The sequence below is a fragment of the Oncorhynchus gorbuscha genome, linkage group LG18 (genome assembly GCF_021184085.1).
Source record: "Oncorhynchus gorbuscha isolate QuinsamMale2020 ecotype Even-year linkage group LG18, OgorEven_v1.0, whole genome shotgun sequence".
Taxonomy (NCBI): domain Eukaryota; kingdom Metazoa; phylum Chordata; class Actinopteri; order Salmoniformes; family Salmonidae; genus Oncorhynchus; species Oncorhynchus gorbuscha.
Window position 1 is genome coordinate 62,332,723 of NC_060190.1, and position 18,460 is coordinate 62,351,182.

At 44.0% G+C, this 18,460-nt stretch overlaps 1 protein-coding gene across 9 annotated transcripts in view; it reads right to left on the reverse strand.

The window, feature by feature from the left end:
• Positions 1-18,460, reverse strand: part of LOC124003597 (forkhead box protein P1-B-like) — a 247,620-nt gene that overhangs the window by 22,625 nt on the left and 206,535 nt on the right. For all 9 annotated transcript variants that reach the window (XM_046311984.1, XM_046311980.1, XM_046311979.1 and 6 more), the window contains 3 exons: positions 10,799-10,912; positions 4,692-4,779; positions 3,118-3,201 (listed from right to left, as the gene is read on the reverse strand). In XM_046311984.1, the coding sequence (XP_046167940.1) occupies positions 3,118-3,201; positions 4,692-4,779; positions 10,799-10,912 (286 nt within the window). The remainder of the gene's footprint in view (positions 1-3,117; positions 3,202-4,691; positions 4,780-10,798; positions 10,913-18,460) is intronic.

Consider the following 18,460-nt stretch of genomic DNA (forward strand, 5'->3'; position numbering starts at 1 on the left):
CATAAGGCTCTCCAGAGGGTAGTGAGGTCTGCACAACGCATCACCGGGGGCAAACTTCCTGCCCTCTTGGACATCTACTATACTACATGTAATAATAATAATAATATAATATATGCCATTTAGCAGACGCTTTTATCCAAAGCGACTTACAGTCATGTGTGCATACATTCTACGTATGGGAGGTCCCGGGGATTGAACCCACTTCCCTGGCGTTACAAGCGCCATGCTCTACCAACTGAGCTACAGGAAGGCCAAAAAGATCATCAAGGACAACAACCACCCGAGCCACTGCCTGTTCACGCCGCTATCATCCAGAAGGCGAGGTCAGTACAGATGCATCAAAGCAGGGACCGAGAGACTGAAAAACAGCTTCTATCTCAAGGCCATCAGACTGTTAAACAGCCATCACTAACATTGAGTGGCTGCTGCCAACATACTGACTCAAATCTCTAGTCACTTTAATAATTCAAAATTGGAATGAGTGATAAATGTATCACTAGTCTCTTTAAACAATGCCACTTTATATGTTTACATACCCTACATTACTCATCTCATATGTATATACTGTACTCTATACCATCTACTGCATCTTGCCTATGCCGCACGGCCATCGCCTCATCTATATACCTATATGTACATATTCTTATTCATTCCTTTACACTTGTGTGTATAAGGTAGCTGTTGTGAAATTGTTAGATTACATGTTAGACATTACTGCACAGTCGGAACTAGAAGCATAAGCATTTCACTACACTCACATTAACATCTGCTAACCATGTGTATATGACCAATAAAATTTGATTTGATTACTTCCAAAGTTGAGGCAAAATGGCTTAAGGACAACAAAGTCAAGGTATTGGAATGGCCATCACAAAGACCTGACCTCAATCCCATAGAAAATGTGTGGGCTGAACTGAAAACGCTTGCGCGAGCAAGGAGGCCTACAAACCTGACTCAGTTACAACAGCTCTGTCAGGAGGTATGGGCCAAAAATCATCCAACTTATTGTGGGAAGCTTATGTAAAGGCTGCCCGAAATGTTTGACCCAAGTTAAACAATTTAAAGGCAATGCTACTAAATACTTATAATAATAATATATATAATAATATATGCCATTTAGCAGACGCTTTTATCCAAAGCGACTTACAGTCATGTGTGCATACATTCTACGTATGGGTGGTCCCGGGGATCGAACCCACTACCCTGGCGTTACAAGCGCCATGCTCTACCAACTGAGCTACAGAAGGACCACTTATTGAGTGTGTGTAAACTTCTGACCCACTGGGAATGTAATGAAATAAATAAAAGCTGAAATAAATAATTCTCTCTACTATTATTCTGACATTTCACATTCTTAAAATAAAGTGGTGATCCTAACTGACCTAAGAAGGGAATTTTTACTAGAATTAAATGTCAGGAATTGTGAAAAGCTGAGTTTAAATATATTTGGCTAAGGTGTATATAAACTTCCGACTTCAACTCTGTGTTATTTCATAGTTTTGATTTCTTCACTACTATTCTACAATGTAGAAAATAGTCAAAATAAAGACAACCCCTTGAATGAGTAGGTGTGTACAAACCTTCGACTGGTACTGTATATATGCCATTTAGCAGAAAATTTGATCCAAAGCGACTTACAGTCAAGCATGCACATATATTACATATGGGCGGTGCCAGGAATTGAAGCCACTACTCTGCTGTTACAAGTACCGTGCTCTACCAACTGAGCTACAATGGACTATGATACAGAGGTTTATGTTGCTGCTCATACCAACATCAGTTCAGACACTATGGAATACCATGTGCTCCGAGTTAATAATCAGAACAAAATGTTATCTGGGATGTCAACATATGTGATCAAAACAATATCAACATCTCCTCTCAAATGAGCAACTGCTTTTGTTTAACTTCTTTGGGACTGGGGGGCAGTATTGAGTAGCTTGGATGAGTCAGGTGTCCAGAGTAAACTGCCTGCTACTCAGACCCAGTTGCTAATATATGCATATTATTAGTATATCTGGGTAGAAAACACTCTGAAGTTTCTAAAACTGTTTGAATGATGTTTGTGAGTATAACAGAACTCACATGGCAGGCAAAAACCTGAGAAAAAATCCAACCAGGAAGTGGGAAATCTGAGGTTTGTAGTTTTTCAAGTTATTGCCTATCGAATATACAGTGTCTATGGGGTCATATTGCACTTCCTAAGGCTTCCACTAGATATTTGGACATAAATGATGGACTTTATCAAACAAATCAAACATTTATTGTGGGAGTGCATTCTGATAAAGATCACCAAAGGTAAGTGAATATTTATAATGCTATTTCTGACTTCTGTTGACTCCACAACATGGCCGGTATCTGTATGGCTTGTTTTGTTGTCTGAGCGCTGTACTCAGATTATTGCATGGTGTGCTTTTTCTGTAAAGCTTTTTTGAAATCTGACACAGGGGTTGCATTAAGGAGAAGTTTATCTAAAGTTCCATGCATAACAGATGTATTTTCATCACCATTTAAAATGAGTATTTCTGTAAATTGATGTGGCTCTCTGCAAAAATCACTGGATGTTTTTGAAGCAAAACGTTACTGAATGTAACGCGCCAATGTAAACTGAGATTTTTGGATATAAATATGAACTTTATCGAACAAAACATACATGTATTGTGTAACATTAAGTTCTATGAGTGTCATCTGATGAAGATCATCAAAGGTTAGTGATTAATTTTATCTCTTTCTGCCTTTTGTTACTCCTCTCTATGGCTGGAAAAATGGCTGTGTTTTTCTGTGACTAGGTACTGACCTAACATAATAATTTGATGTGCTTTCGTCGTAAAGCCTTTTTGAAATCGGACACTGTGGCTGGATTTACAACAAGTTTATTTTTAAAATGGTGTAAAATACTTGTATGTTTGAGGAATTTTAATTATGAGATTTCTGTCGTTTTGAATTTGGTGCCCTGCAATTTCACTGGCTGTTGGCGAGGTGGGACGCTACCGTTCCACATATCCCTGAGACGTTAACAGAGATGAGGATATAAATGAATAAATATTTGTGAGACAATTAGACAAATGAGAGAAGAATAATGAAGGAAAACAGGCACATGACAGAGCTGCTACTCACTGGCTGTGGGGTGGGTTTGGGCTCCGTGGATTTGACGTGGAGATGCGTCATCATGGCTTGCAGACGCTCTTTGTCTTTCGCTAGCTGTAACGAGAAGGGAAAAAATGAAATCCTTTACGAACAAAAATCGAATTCTCTGTAGTACAATCCAAAATATGATGTTCTTTCTCCCTGTTTGTCAAATATCCAGTAGGAAGTAGTTTTATAATATGCTAGGCTGATGTGACGATAAACCTTTGTGCATTTTGATACTTTAGTCATCATGCACGAGTCTACCGTGCCATGTCTCTTCTTCAAGGTCAAACTACAAATGTTTTGTCTTACTTTGATCACTCTGTTGTCGCAGAGAATTTTCCATTATGAAAAATGTATCAACGCCTACAAAAATGTTGATTAATTAGAATCCATATAATAGTTCACATTTCATGTTGCTGCAGGATTATATACCTGCAGTGAGAATCTGTTCAAATTACCATAGAATATCTGTATACCTTGTGTCCCATTGCAAATAACAAACTCTGGATCTGCCTGCATGTCCTAAACTGTTCTCTCTGTTTTACAGTAGCTGCCAGGTCAGATTATAGAGATATGCTGTGTTAGGAGGAGGACATGTCTGATAAATTCTCACTCTTTGAATCGCTCTCAATGACACACAACCAGAGTGGAAATAATGAGTATGACGGTAGTGTGGTGCAATGCTGAAGAAACTGAACTTGTAACCTCATCGTTCAAGGTTACAATTCTGTTAATCATGAAACTTTGTACCTTAAGTCTACTGTATACAGCACATATGCTAGACATAAACATGCCATTGATTCCAAAGCCTGCTTAGCAACAAAAAAAAAAGACAAAAATAAGTTTGTTAATGGCATGGTTTGTTATGTCTACCTTTCAGTTGTAATAAAACATATGCAAACCTTCCACAGACTCCAGCCTAGAAGGGACGGTTTTATAGTGACCAGGTATAGTGACCAGTTAGTTCAAACCCACCTCTCCACAGACCTTTACCAACACACACTAATGGGCCAACAGTGTCCCATCCATTTTTCCATAAGTGCATACTTAATGTACATTATACTTAATGTACATACTGATTGCATATTTCCAGGGTCCGTCTTAGGGAAGAAGTGCCTATCAGGCCACTCATACTGATGACTACATTAATATCCCTGATCGCCGTTATTTGTGCGAAATTTTGCATCTTCCTATTCCAATAAACCCAGTCGACAGCCCATCGTTGGCTGCTGCCTGAGCATTTCAATAAGTGTTTTATTGTTGGTGCCAAACAGTTAAAAGTAATAAATATCTATAAAACCCAGTAAAATTCCAAATGTAATTATCTTCTCTACTTAGCCCCGGGGCCCTTCATATATCTTTGCCTGGCTGTCATGCATACATAACACATTTTTAATGACTGGTTACTCACAAATGTACAAAATCATTTCATTCTTCCACCCCCCTCCATGTGTGACCCATGGTTCATTTCTGCGAGACAAGGAGGGGGCAGTAGACAGAGGAAGTGTCAGGAAAGGAGCCACAAATATTTTGGGCGAAAACAAAACTGGAAACAATACCTGCAGTTCCAGCTGCTGTACAACCTGCATTTGTACCCGACACTGGGCTGTGCTCCTGTCGTCCAGGGCGTGCTCATTGTTGAGATGCCTGAGAGAAAAGAGAAAACAAAGATTCTCAGCTCAGTGTCTGTTCACATGGTTTAACTGCAGCCTTTTATACAATTTGACACAAATCCTATCATGCTTTATGTGATTACGTGATCTAGTAATTCCTCTGTACGGGTACTGTGGAAATAACGTAGGAATGTCTGGTGTACACACGCACATATAATAATGGGTAAAGACTGTGCAGATCTAGAAGTATAAAACTACCCAAATATTACCAGGATTTGTATAACAATATATGCATAACCTGAAAAGGAATAATCCTTTAAGCAAAGAAGAATGGAATCCATATTTCATGAGGTGGCCATATCTGCTCAAACTTAACTTCATAGATAAGAAAAATGACTTAAGAATTTCAGGTTGGTTTCATTTAGTAAATTATGCAGTGCTTCAGGGTGCACCCTTTCTCTTTAAAGATGGCACCATCCTTCTCTGGTCGGCACATTCTCCTTATTTTGGTGTATTTTTCGGTTAATTATGTCATCAAGATTTAGAGATCTCAAATGAAGCCAGAAGGAATGGTAAAGGACAACAAGAAGAAGATATATGGAATCTGTCAAAAACTTGCATTATGAATATAATTATGCATGATTATTTTATTCTGCAAAGATGTTCTCTTTTTCTGCACGTTTATAACTAATCTAAATAAGTAGCTTGCCCAGCAGCAGACAGGGTTTTTTCCGTGATTTATATAAAATGGTAGAGATAAGGTTCACAAGTGAAGGAAATATGATTGGAGGATTTTTATCAGCCTCTGCATGAATTACTGTTTGAAAATGCTTACGCAGGGGCATTTCATTAATCATTTAATCATAATCCGAGCAGGATGTTTGAACTGATTTCACAAATACCCTTTCATTTCACTACTTCATTATGCTCGCTAATGGATCCAATATATTATATATATCATAAATTATATCACATCTTCGGTGACCATATAGGTCACTGTCACTAGGCATGCCTCTATGCGCTTACAGTAGCGCCGGTGGAGGAAGGAATGGTGTGCGACGTGCCTGTCTTCTCAAATGCACTTTTTCTGTCATTTACTGCAAATCAAATGTAGCCAGACCTGACCGGCTGCAGAAGCAGTGACAGGCCGGACTGATATGATGGCTCAATAAATCTAAAGGCCTCCCTGGCAGTTTTGTTGTGGGCTGATTGCTTAACATACAGACAACACGTTTGTGCATTAAAAAACACACGGACACACACAAAACAGAGACATGTGAAGGAGGAGAAAATGGATGGCATTCTGCTTGGATGTGAAGGTTTCGCTTCTAGTGGGCTATTTTCAACAGTGGGGAATTAAACTCTTTATGGAAAAATATACTGCTTTTCAGATGGCCGTGTTTTATATATATATATATGAATTACTGTAATTACTGAATTACTGTATATATATATATATATATATATATATATATATATATATATATATATATATATATACACTCAGTATTGCAATTGTATTATTTTGACAAAAAGACAGAAATGAGAAAAGGCTAAGGAAAGTGTAGATGATAACTGCTGAAATCATAGCTGCTGAAATCAATTCTGTCCACTCTCAGCTTTACATTTATCTTAATTAAATAAAAGGCCATTTAATTAAGTAGGTTGGGAATTGAAACTGGTAAACATTTCAGAACGTCTAACTAAAATTTGAAAGAAAAAAAGGAGTAAGTAAAGACATTTCAACTTCAATTTAAACGGCATAGACCACATCTTCAATAAAGGGTGCCCTACGTGATGAGCTTTAGAATTTCTCTGTTCACAGAAACCATGCACCTTGCTTCTTTTCATCCTTTGTTATACATTACCTTTTTTTATTCTAATGACATGGAGAGCCACAGTGCATAATTAATAGGAAATGAAATATTCAAATGGCTCCTAATGCAGCCATGCGAAGAGCATCTGGATACAGGGAGTTGGCTGGGGATACAGGGAGCTGGCTGGGGTTACAGGGAGTTGGCTGGGGATACAGGGAGTTGGCTGGGGATACAGGGAGCTGGCTGGGGTTACAGGGAGCTGGCTGGGGATACAGGGATCTAGCTGGGGATATAAGGAGCTAGCTGGGGATGCATGGAGCTAGTTGGGGATACAGGGAGCTAGCTGGGGATACAGGGAGCTAGTTGGGGATACAGGGAGCTAGCTGGGGATACAGGGAGCTAGCTGGGGATATAGGGAGCTAGCTGGGGATATAAGGAGCTATTTGGGGATACAGGGTGCTAGCTGGGTATATAGGGAGCTAGCTGGGGATACAGGGAGCTGGCTGGGGATACAGGGAGCTGGCTGGCGATACAGCGTGCCTGCTGGAGATACAGGGAGCTAGTTGAGGATACAGGGAGCTAGTTGGGGATACAGGGAGCTAGTTGGGGATACAGGGAGCTGGTTGGGCATACAGGGAGCTGGCTGGGGATACAGCGTGCCTGCTGGGGATACAGGGAGCTAGTTGGGGATACAGGGAGCTAGTTGGGGATACAGGGAGCTAGTTGGGGACACAGGGAGCTAGCTGGGGATACAGGGAGCTAGCTGGGGATACAGGGAGCTAGCTGGGGATACAGGGAGCTAGTTGAGGATACAGGGAGCTAGTTGAGGATACAGGGAGCTAGTTGGGGATACAGGGAGCTAGTTGGGGACACAGGGAGATAGCTGGGGATACAGGGAGCTAGCTGAGGAAACAGGGAATTGCCATCGAGAGAGACTATGAATGTTGGCATGTGTCACTTTCTATATTTTTAATTAAACAGATTTTAAAAAGCTTTCTGGCAGGATGACAGCCCCTAATGTAAATTGACACAATAAAACAAGTTAAATAGATATTCCTTAAAGTCAGCTTTTTACATATCATTTAGGCAGCTTTCCTTTTTTATTGGTTTTAATTAGATATACTGGACCCGCTACTTTGGACCAGCCTGATGCCACATTTTTATGGATTTATTTTATTTTATTTCACCTTTATTTAACCAGGTAGGCAAGTTGAGAACAAGTTCTCATTTACAATTGCGACCTGGCCAAGATAAAGCAAAGCAGTTTGACAGATACAACGACACAGAGTTACACATGGAGTAAAACAAACATACAGTCAATAATACAGTATAAACAAGTCTATATACAATGTGAGCAAATGAGGTGAGAAGGGAGGTAAAGGCAAAAAAGGCCATGGTGGCAAAGTAAATACAATATAGCAAGTAAAACACTGGAATGGTAGTTTTGCAATGGAAGAATGTGCAAAGTAGAAATAAAAATAATGGGGTGCAAAGGAGCAAAATAAATACATAAAATAAATACAGTTGGGAAAGAGGTATTTGTTTGGGCTAAATTATAGATGGGTTATGTACAGGTGCAGTAATTTGTGAGCTGCTCTGACAGTTGGTGCTTAAAGCTAGCGAGGGTATTAAGTGTTTCCAGTTTCAGAGATTTTTGTATGTCCATATAGTTGACCATTGTGTAAATTAGAATGTCTATTTTCATAGTTTTTTATAAAAACTATTGGCACATCAGTTAAAACCTAATTTTTTAAATATGAAATATTCAATAATATTTTTCTATGATTTTTAAGAAACTATTTTTAGGACACGTGTTGAGAAATATGAAAAATAACATTTTCTACAAAAGAAGTAATATCCGCCAAATAGCCTATTATTTCTTAAGCAATTGTCAGAGAGTGTTGCGGTATGAGACAGTTAGTTTTATGAGTGCCAGAGAGAGGCAGAGGGTGCAGCACTAGAGGGCAGTGCAGTGTTTCACTAGCTGTGACCTTTGAATGGTCACTGAAGAGGGGTTCTTGACCCTCACCAATATCTGCTGTGACTCGACCCCACCCCACACAGCACTGGATTGAAAACAGGAATATGATTTGACCCTTTTTATTTATCAATATAGTGCATGTAGGTATGTTGTCTTTAAAATGCATAATAAATACACACACTTCAGTCCTGTGTTAGTTGTTACTGCTGGCATGCCGAGCTGAAATCTGGGTGACGTTAGAGTCCTCCTCACCTTTCCGACTCTCCAATACTCAGTGTTCTGCTGTCTCTTATACACACTGTCTCTACTGTCTCCTCCGGTTCACTTCCACCATATATATCCACCCCAATAATATTTTATTAAGGTGTTATTAGCATATGCCTGATTTATTGTTTGTTTGTATTTGTGATTCTCTTGGAGACGTGGAGTAAACATCCACCTCTGGGTTTCATGTGGAAGTGGTTAAGGGTTTGAGACGTAACACCTTGGTGAGCGGCTCATTCTCTTGCCCGCTGTTAAACAAAGGCAGCTTTGTGGTGAATCTTCCAATGTTTTCTTAACATGTTCCAAGCAGTTTGGGCAAGCAACTAAAATAAACAAGATGTTGCCATGATAACCACAGTTGTAAAAACATAGCAGAGTGACTTAGATACTATTTTTCTAAGGTAGCTTTACCTGGTGCACAGATTGTAATTACTCTCCCTTCTATAAACAAAGGGTGAGGCAATGTCAGAATACAATGCATAGTGATTGATTGAAGGGGACCCTCACAAAACTGAAATGTTGAGGGAGAAAAAAGAGATCTGTTTTTCTAATTGGTATTGAACAACTTGGTGAAATGTGTTATAAACAACGTTTTTTTTAAACGACTCAAACTTTCTGTGATTTCTCTCTGTAAACTGAAATCCAAGGTAGCTCTCATATTATTATCATCAAAAATGATTTCAAACGTGTTTTGTGGTGCTGCAAACATTTTAGGGCACTTTTTAAAACCACCTTCTCTCGAAGTGGCTGGTTGCATATGATGAAATGAGAAGTTAAACACAGAGTAGGAACAGCAGAACTGTAAGTGACCGTAAAGCTTCCACCGATCTCCTGTGTGTTTGTGAGGGACCTCTGTGTGCTGTGACTGCTAGGCCCAGGATAATGGGATTGTGTCATATATTGTTTAAAGTGCTACTAATCCGGGGAAACAGACACCCATTGATCTGCTGCCACAGCACAGATGTTTTCATCGTCTGTCTCTGTAGCCATGGTGGTGTTATGTGTTGGATTACCCATAGAACACTGCACACAAGGTTACTTAGTAAACCAGGGTTAGGCCTATACAGGGGATGATACAGTACAACGAAGGCCCAGTTCAAAGTGGATATGAATTAGGAGAAGAAGCCAAAACCCTGAGACTGTTTGAGAGGGTCCAGTGGGCATGGTATTGCTTGAGATTTTTGATGAGTAGAACTATTGAATCTGACTGAGTACAAGACGTGAAAATAAGTTACTTCTGGTGCTGTTAGTAAGGGATGAAATAGACATACAGCTAGTTAGGCAGTTGAGAGACAAAAAGAGATTCAGAGCAAGAGAAAGACAGCAGGAGAGAAGAAGAGAACAGCAAACAGAACGAGAGAGAAAGAAAGCCAGGGAAAGACAGAAAGAGCTGAGTGAGGAAAGCAAAAGCACAAATCCCTGTCCAGTGACAAGGACAAACATGCGGAGCTCCCTGAGTGTTGGCTACCACAGATAAACATTCTCCCGTTGCTTGTTTGGGAAAAATGGCCAGAATCACCATGGGGACTGCACTTATCACAGGAATTAGAGGCCCCTGCAGGGCCCAGTGGAGACCACACCCCATCACTATCATAGAGGAACAACAACACACCTAGCATCTCCACACACACACACACACACACACACACACACACACACACACACACACACACACACACACACACACACACACACACACACACACACACACACACACACACACACACACACACACACACACACACACACACACACACACACACACACACACACACACACACACACACACACACACACAGACACACACACACACACACACACACACAAATAACCCGTTACACCTGTAGTGTCACTAAGCCCCAGGGGAAACATAGCCTTAATCGGCCCAAGAAGAGGGCCAAGCAGAGGGGGAACATAGACAAGATACTGGAATGTCTGACGGACGAAGAAAACAGAACAGTGAGATGCAGCATAAAAGCTATGAAACTTACTTCAGGAATGACTGGAAGTCCTCAAACACCGCCTCGCATCCAGGCCACTTGCAAACCCCATGCCCATAAAGCGGGTGACTGTGGTGAGAGTGTTGGTAGTCGTCTAGCGTGGATCTGTAAGAGACAGACAAAGAGATAAACACAAACATTAATTCCTACTTATTAACAGTGTCAGTGCGAACAATGTTTCATTGGCATGTTACAGAAGTACACCACTTAAAATTGAGGATGTTGATGGGTTTGATGAGAATTCCCCTTGTGTTGTCTCAACACAAAAGCCTTCCTTTGAGTTGACCTTTGAACTGCGGGCAGTGTGAAATCAGTGTAGCTTTGTGATCTCTGCTTCCTCTCTGGCTGGAGGGGGTGGTCCTTGTAGGGGCAGTCCTTGTGAGAGGGACTAAAAGCAATCAATATGTCATTATTTACTGTCAGTGATCCCAGTAGCTGCCCACTTTGATCCAGGCAGCCAGGGGTTCCCTAAGACCTTACTGCTGAACCCTTTCCCAGAACCCACCTGGAGGAACAGACAACAGGAAGCCCCCAAATCCATCTGCCAGCCTCCCGTCAAGCACAAAGAGTAAACACCAAACACTCCCTCCCGTCTGCTAGCAATTTATTTACCGGTCAACGGACGGACCAACCGACGTCAGCAGGGGCCAAACGCGCACGTCGGAGGAGCGGCTTCACAACATCAGCTGTAAATACCAGGGACGTCCAGATAAACAAACTATACAACAACTTACATATAGCGTTGCAAGTCGAAACAGTAGGATGCAGAGGCATGTGCATGTAGAGAACGAGACAGTCTACCATATGGAGACAGGCACTGTACAAGCCACACAAGTCTCAGCTACAAGAGCCTGGGGGACTGTCCTGTATCACTACCACCTGTGTTTCTAGTGGCCCTGTAGTCTAGCACACCACTGCAGCTTACATACTGGCCCGTTCTGCAGGAGGCTGAGAAGGGAGAGGGCAAGGGAAGATTCATTAGACCCAAATCCTCACCGATTCATATGGAGATGCTCTGTGTGTATTTTGCTCTCCTTAGGATGACCGTTAAAAATCCCTCGCAAAATTGAACCATTCCTAACGCATCCATCTGCAATGCATTCAAAATAAAGTAGCAAAGCTTTACCTCAAGAGGGTCGTCACAGGTTTTCTTGTGTTATAATTACTTGCTTAAGAGTTCACATTGTTCATAACATGTGATAATTGCATTGCAATTAGGGAGCAGTGAAGCATTCATGAATGTGTTTAACATTCAAAAAATCTGAAATATAAAAAATATATATGAATTATGCATATGCATTAAGACCTCTGTTTTGATACAGCTAATAAATAGATGGTAGAATAAATATTATAATGACTTTTTAACAAGACAATGTGTGGACTGGTGAATGTTGCGCTAATTTTATAGTTAAAGAGATGCTTTTTAAAATGATTTCCGAGTAGCCCTGTTGGTTAATTGTGTATTAATAAGATATTGAATTGTGGAGTGTGTGCTGGGAGTCAGTGAGCACAGAACTCTGAAGGAGCAGGAAGACCCTTTAAACAGCAGATGACTAAACAGTGGTAAATGACAGAATTTACACCAAATCAGCTACATTAGTGCAATAGGAGAAGTGCCTGGGATTCTGGGGGGGGGGGGGGGTCTCCCTATTGTGACCTCATTCTCATTCAGCACTAGGAGAGAAAAAACCTCTCCTCAGCTCTCTCTCTCTCAGATCCTGTGGTGGAGTTAAATGTGACTCGCACCCTGGGCAGGTCTGTCAGGATGCTATTATTGTCAGGCTGCCTGGGGGAAGATAACTCTAATGATCTTGTAACAGCAATGAGGGAAACCATGCCATCTGCATCCTGTATAGAATAGGAACAAAAAGCTTCTCTACCTAGACGGAACATGGCCAAATCTTCCAGGTGTTGTTTATCCGTACACACCAACAACACATAGGCATACCATAATGCCGGCAAAAAGACAACCACAGCACACAATCTGTCTGTTTTTGAGGACGGTGACTTATATCATCAACAAGGCATGATCCTAGGGACTATAAAGTACACTAGGGCACTCAGTGTGATTATTGGTAGCCAACAGAGAGAGGATTGATGTTTCTACCAAGCTGGGTCAGAGTCTGGACATGGCCTGTCTGGAAAGCCAGTCACAACATGGTCTATCATCTCTCAGAGTGGGTATCGATGACTGCCTGCTCTTCTGTGGCCTCCCTAGGGCTCTCGAGACCCCCCGCCAATCAAGGGTTTACCCCGTAATTATTTAATTATAATTTTACGTGTGTAAAACAAATTAAAGGCAAGAAAGGGGCGTGTCGTGCCAAATCAGATGATTTATCTCCTTAACAGATTGCTGAGCTGAAGTCCCTGAGCTGTGGTTACTGATGGTTGCTGGGAAGTAAGTGGGACAAATGCTATGTGAGAAGAATGCTCTCTCTCCCTCTCTCCAGCTCTCCCTAGCTTTCTATCTCCATCTCTCTCTCTCTCTCTCTCTCCGTATCTCTCTCCATGTCTCTCTCTATCTCCATATCCCTCTCTCTACACTCTTAGAAAAATAAGGTTTCTTTTGCTGTCCCCATAAGAGAACCCTTTTTGGTTCCAGGTAAAACTATTTTGCCACTCTGCAGGTAACCCAAAAGGTTTACCTGGAACCAAAAATAGTTACAGTATACCTGGAACCAAAAAGGGTTCTCCTATGGGGACAGCAAAATAAACCTTTTGGAAGAACCCTGTTTTCTAAGAGTGCACAGAGAGATATATGGAGAGAGAGAGACATGGAGATAGAGAGAGATGGATGTGTACCGGTACTTTTTCTCCATCTCTCTCTCTCCATCTCCATGTCTCTCTCTCTCTCCATCTCCATGTCTCTCTCTCCATCTCCATGTCTCTCTCTCTGCCTCTCCATCTTGTCAGGACCCGGTTACGAACCCGGGTCGCCGGAGTGAGAAACAGTCACTTAACCAACTGAGCCACGAATAGTCGGCAGAACCCAGAAGATGAGGCAGACACAGCAGTACTTGAGACGGTGTATTTAATGAAGTAAAAAGTGAAGTTCTTCTGGAAAACATGTAACTCCACAACCTCAAAAGGAATCCTACAAGAACAAAGGTAATCCTCCAAGACAAAAAAGGTAAATCCACAAGGTGGAAGGTAAAGCACAAAAAAGCCTCAAAAGATACTCAAAAAACAAACAAACAAGAACAAAAAAACAGAATTCCACAAGAGAGTCCACCGGGATCAACAAGAGTTCTCAGAGTACTAGGGCTGGGTGCTAACATACAAACACAGAGCAAAGAACAGAGGAAAACAAAGGGTTTAAATACAATCAGGGGAAACGAGGCACAGGTGCAAATAATAATGGGGATCAAGGGAAAACAAAAGGTCAAAAGGCACAATGGGGCATCTAGTGACCAAAAACCGGAACAACCCTGGCCAAATCCTGACAGAACCCCCCCCCCTAGGAACAGCTGCTGACGTTCCTACCAGCTATCTCAGGGTGGAGGGCCCTGAAATGACGAATGAGGTCAGGATCCAGTATGTCTTTGGCAGGAACCCAGGAGCGCTCCTCGGGACCGTAGCCTTCCCAGTCCACCAGATACTGTCAGGACCGCTGCACCCGGCGGTAATCCAGTATCCGATGGACGGTATAAGCCGGCTGGCCTCCAATGACATGAGGCGGAGGGGGAGGTCTGTCTGCCGGGACAAGGGGAGAAAAAACAACAGGTTTTAATAAGGAAATGTGAAACGTGGGATTAATCTTAAGGGATCTGGGTAAGTGTAGGCGATAAGAAACTGGGTTAACTCTCCTGGAAACCTTAAAGGGACCGATGTATTTTTGGGACAGCTTGCGAGACTCCACCCGTAGTGGTAAGTCTCTTGTGGAGAGCCAGACTCTCTGGCCGGGGCGCAGGGTAGGCCCGGGACGGCGACGTCTGTTAGCTTGTTGTTGGTACCTCTGTGAGGAACGCATAAGATTAAGACGGGTCTTCCTCCACATAAGCCGACAGTGTCTGACGAACTTCAAGGCTGAAGACACTCTGACTTCTGCCTCCTGGTCCGGGAACAATGGAGGGGCATAGCCAAACTGACACTCGTGCGGGGACATACCAGTGGAGAAGGAGCGCAAGGTGTTGTGCGCGTATTCGGCCCAAACAATGAAGGACGACCATGTGGACGGGTTGTTACGAGTCATACATCGGAGGGTGGTTTCCAGCTCTTGATTCATCCTCTCAGTTTGGCCGTTGGCCTCCGGATGGTACCCTGAAGATAGACTGGCAGAAGCCCCCATGAGTTGGCAGAAGGCCTTCCAAAACCTAGAGGCGAACTGGGGACCTCTGTCAGAAACCATATCTTGAGGAATGCCGAAGACTCGGAACAACATGATTAATTACCAACTCAGCCGTTTCCTTGGCAGAAGGTAACTTAGTCAGAGGGACGAACCTGGTCGCCTTTGAAAACCTGTCGATAATGACTAGGATAGTAGTATTGCCATGGGATGGAGGAAGGCCAGTAATAAAGTCCAACGAGATATGGGACCAGGGTCTGTGGGGAACAGGTAAAGGGTGAAGGAGTCCTTGCGGGCGGAGGTGAGAAGATTTGCCCTGGCAGCACACGGGGCAGGCATTGACGAAAGTGGCAACGTCTTCTCTTATGGTAGGCCACCAGAACTTACGCTGGATGAACTCCAAGGTGCGACCTACGCCCGGGTGACAGGTGAGGCGAGAGGAGTGCCCCCACAGAAGGACCTGAGTCCTCACTGCCTTGGGGACAAACAACCGATTGGCAGGACCTCCTTTCGGGTCCGGTTCAATAGCTTGAGCTCGTCTCACGGTATCCTCAACTTGCCACGAGATCGGAGCCACGATCTTAGCAGCAGGAAGGACAGGCATGTCCGTGTCATCTCGAATGGCAGGAGCGTAGACTCGGGACAGGGCATCCGGTTTGAGATTGTTCGACCCGGGCCGATAGGTGAGGATAAACTGGAATCGATTGAAGAAAAGAGACCATCTAGCTTGTCTAGAGTTCAACCGCTTCGCCTGCTGGATATACTCCAGATTTTTGTGGTCCGTAAGCACTTGAAATGGGTGAGAAGCCCCCTCGAGCCAGTGTCTCCATTCCTTCAATGCCATCTTAACCGCTAGGAGATCACGATCCCCCACATCGTAGTTCCTCTCAGCCGGGGTAAGCCGGTGTGAGAAGAAAGCGCACGGATGAAGCTTCTTGTCTTCACCCCTCTGAGACAGGACAGCTCCAACACCAACCTCTGAGTCGTCTACCTCCACCACAAACGGTTCATCCGTAGTCGGTAGTATCAGGATGGGAGCAGAGAGGACGCGCTGCTTGAGTCCTTGGAAGGTCGTCTCAGCTTCTCTTCCCCACAAAAACCTTGCATTGCCACCCTTGGTTAAAGCTGAGAGAGGGGCTGCCACCAAGCTGAAGTTCTTGATGAACTTGCGGTAAAAGTTAGTGAAGCACAGGAAACGCTGAACTTCCTTAACGGATTTGGGGGTGGGCCAATCCGCTACCGCCCCTACCTTCCTGGGGTCCATTTGGACTCGACTGGGTTCCACTACAAATCCCAGGAATTGTACTCGGGATGAATGGAATTCACATTTTTCCGGCTTAACGTACAGATGGCTGTCTAGGAGGCATTTGAGTACTTGTCTGACATGCTTAGTGTGTTCTTGAAGAGAGCTCGAAAAGATGAGGATGTCATCCAAGTAAACGAACACAAATATGTTAAGCATATCCCTAAGCACATCGTTTATGAGCGCTTGGAACACCGCTGGGGTGTTGGTCAGGCCGAAGGGCATCACCAAGTATTCATAGTGACCAGTAGGCGTGTTGAAAGCGGTCTTCCACTCGTCACCAGGTCTGATCCGCACAAGATGGTATGCGTTCTGCAGGTCAAGCTTAGTGAAAACAACTGCTTCCTGGAGCAGCTCGAAGGCTATGGCCATAAGGGGTAGCGGGTAACGGTTACGGACGGTTATGGCATTGAGTCCCTGGTAGTCGATGCAAGGACGTAATCCACCGTCTTTCTTGGCCACAAAGAAAAACCCTGCTCCCGCCGGGGAGGTGGATGGACGCATGAGGCCTGCTTCCAGAGCGTCCTTGATGTAGGTATCCATAGCAGCTCGTTCGGGTGGAGATAGGGAAAAGATCCGACCCCTAGGAGGGCAAGTGCCCGGAAACAGTTCGATGGGGCAATCATAAGGTCTATGGGGTGGTAGCATAGTGGCCCTCTGTTTGCTAAATACCAGTTTGAGGTCATGGTAACACTCGGGAACTCGGGTCAGGTCGATGGATTCTAAAGACTCGGGAGTAGAACTTGGGGAATTCGGGAAAATACAAGTAGCTTGGCACGTAGGACCCCACTGCTTGATAGTGCCCACAGACCAGTCGATGTGAGGGTTATGGCTGTGAAGCCAGGGGTATCCAAGGACGAGAGGGAACTCGGAACAGGAGATCAAATGAAAGTTCATCAATTCCTGGTGTTGTGAAACTGAAAGTCGCAAGGAGGTAGTGACATGAGTGACAAGTCCAGATCCCAAAGGGCTTCCATCCAATGTAGTAACCCTCATGGGGTCACTTAGAGGTTCAGAGGGAACGCCATTCTCCTTCGCCCAGACACCATCCATGAAGTTACCTGCGGCTCCAGAGTCTACCAAGTCTTGAAGGTGAAGCTTGTGGTTGTCCCAGGAAAGGGTGACTGGAATGAGCAGACGGGAGTTGGACGGATGGGAGGAGGTTATGTTTCCCGTTACAGTTCCCCCCGGTCTGTACGGGACAGAGCGTTTCCCTGGAGCCCGGGACACGTGGAACGGAAATGGCCCGGTTTGCCGCAATATAGACAGCGTCGCTCCCTCATCCGGCGGTCTCTCTCAACCTGGGAGATGCGTCCAATCTGCATGGGTTCCGGTGGAGCCAGCGAGGATAAAGGTGGGGACTCGGAGCTGGGACTGATAGGGGCTAGAGGTCTACGGTTGAGTTCTCTCTCTCTCTCAGACGCTGGTCAATGCGTGAGGCCAACTTGATCAGGGACTTGAGATTGTCCGGTGGTTCCCGAGTGGCCAGTTCATCTTGGATAGTGTCGGAAAGGCCTTTCAGAAAGCACACCGTGAGCGCCTCGTTGTTCCAGCCACTCGCTGCTGCCACCGTGCGGAACTGGATGGCATAGTCTGTCACGCTGCGCCGATCTTGGTGGAGAGTCAGGAGCTGTTTGGCTGAGTCAGGACCACTGCGTGGGCCTTGAAACACTCGTTTGAATTCCTCAGCAAAGGCAGAGTAGCTGGCACAGCAGGAACTATGGGCATCCCACACAGCAGTAGCCCAGGCCAGGGCTTTTTCCGACAGCAGGGTGATGATATATGCGATCTTAGACCGGTCGGTGGGGAACGACGAGGGTTGCAGCTCGAAGGAGAGAGAACATTGGGTGAGAAACCCTTTACAAGCACTTGGATCACCTGAGAACCGTTGGGGAGGTGGAAGACGAGGTTCAGCCAGAGGGTTAACTGCCATGGGTACGTGAATCTGAGGTACTGGGACGGGAACTGTTGCCGGGGTAAGTCGATCAGATATCTGCTTTATGGAAGTCAGCATCTCCGACAGAAGATGAGAATGTCTAGCCATTAAGGCCTCTTGCTGAACCAG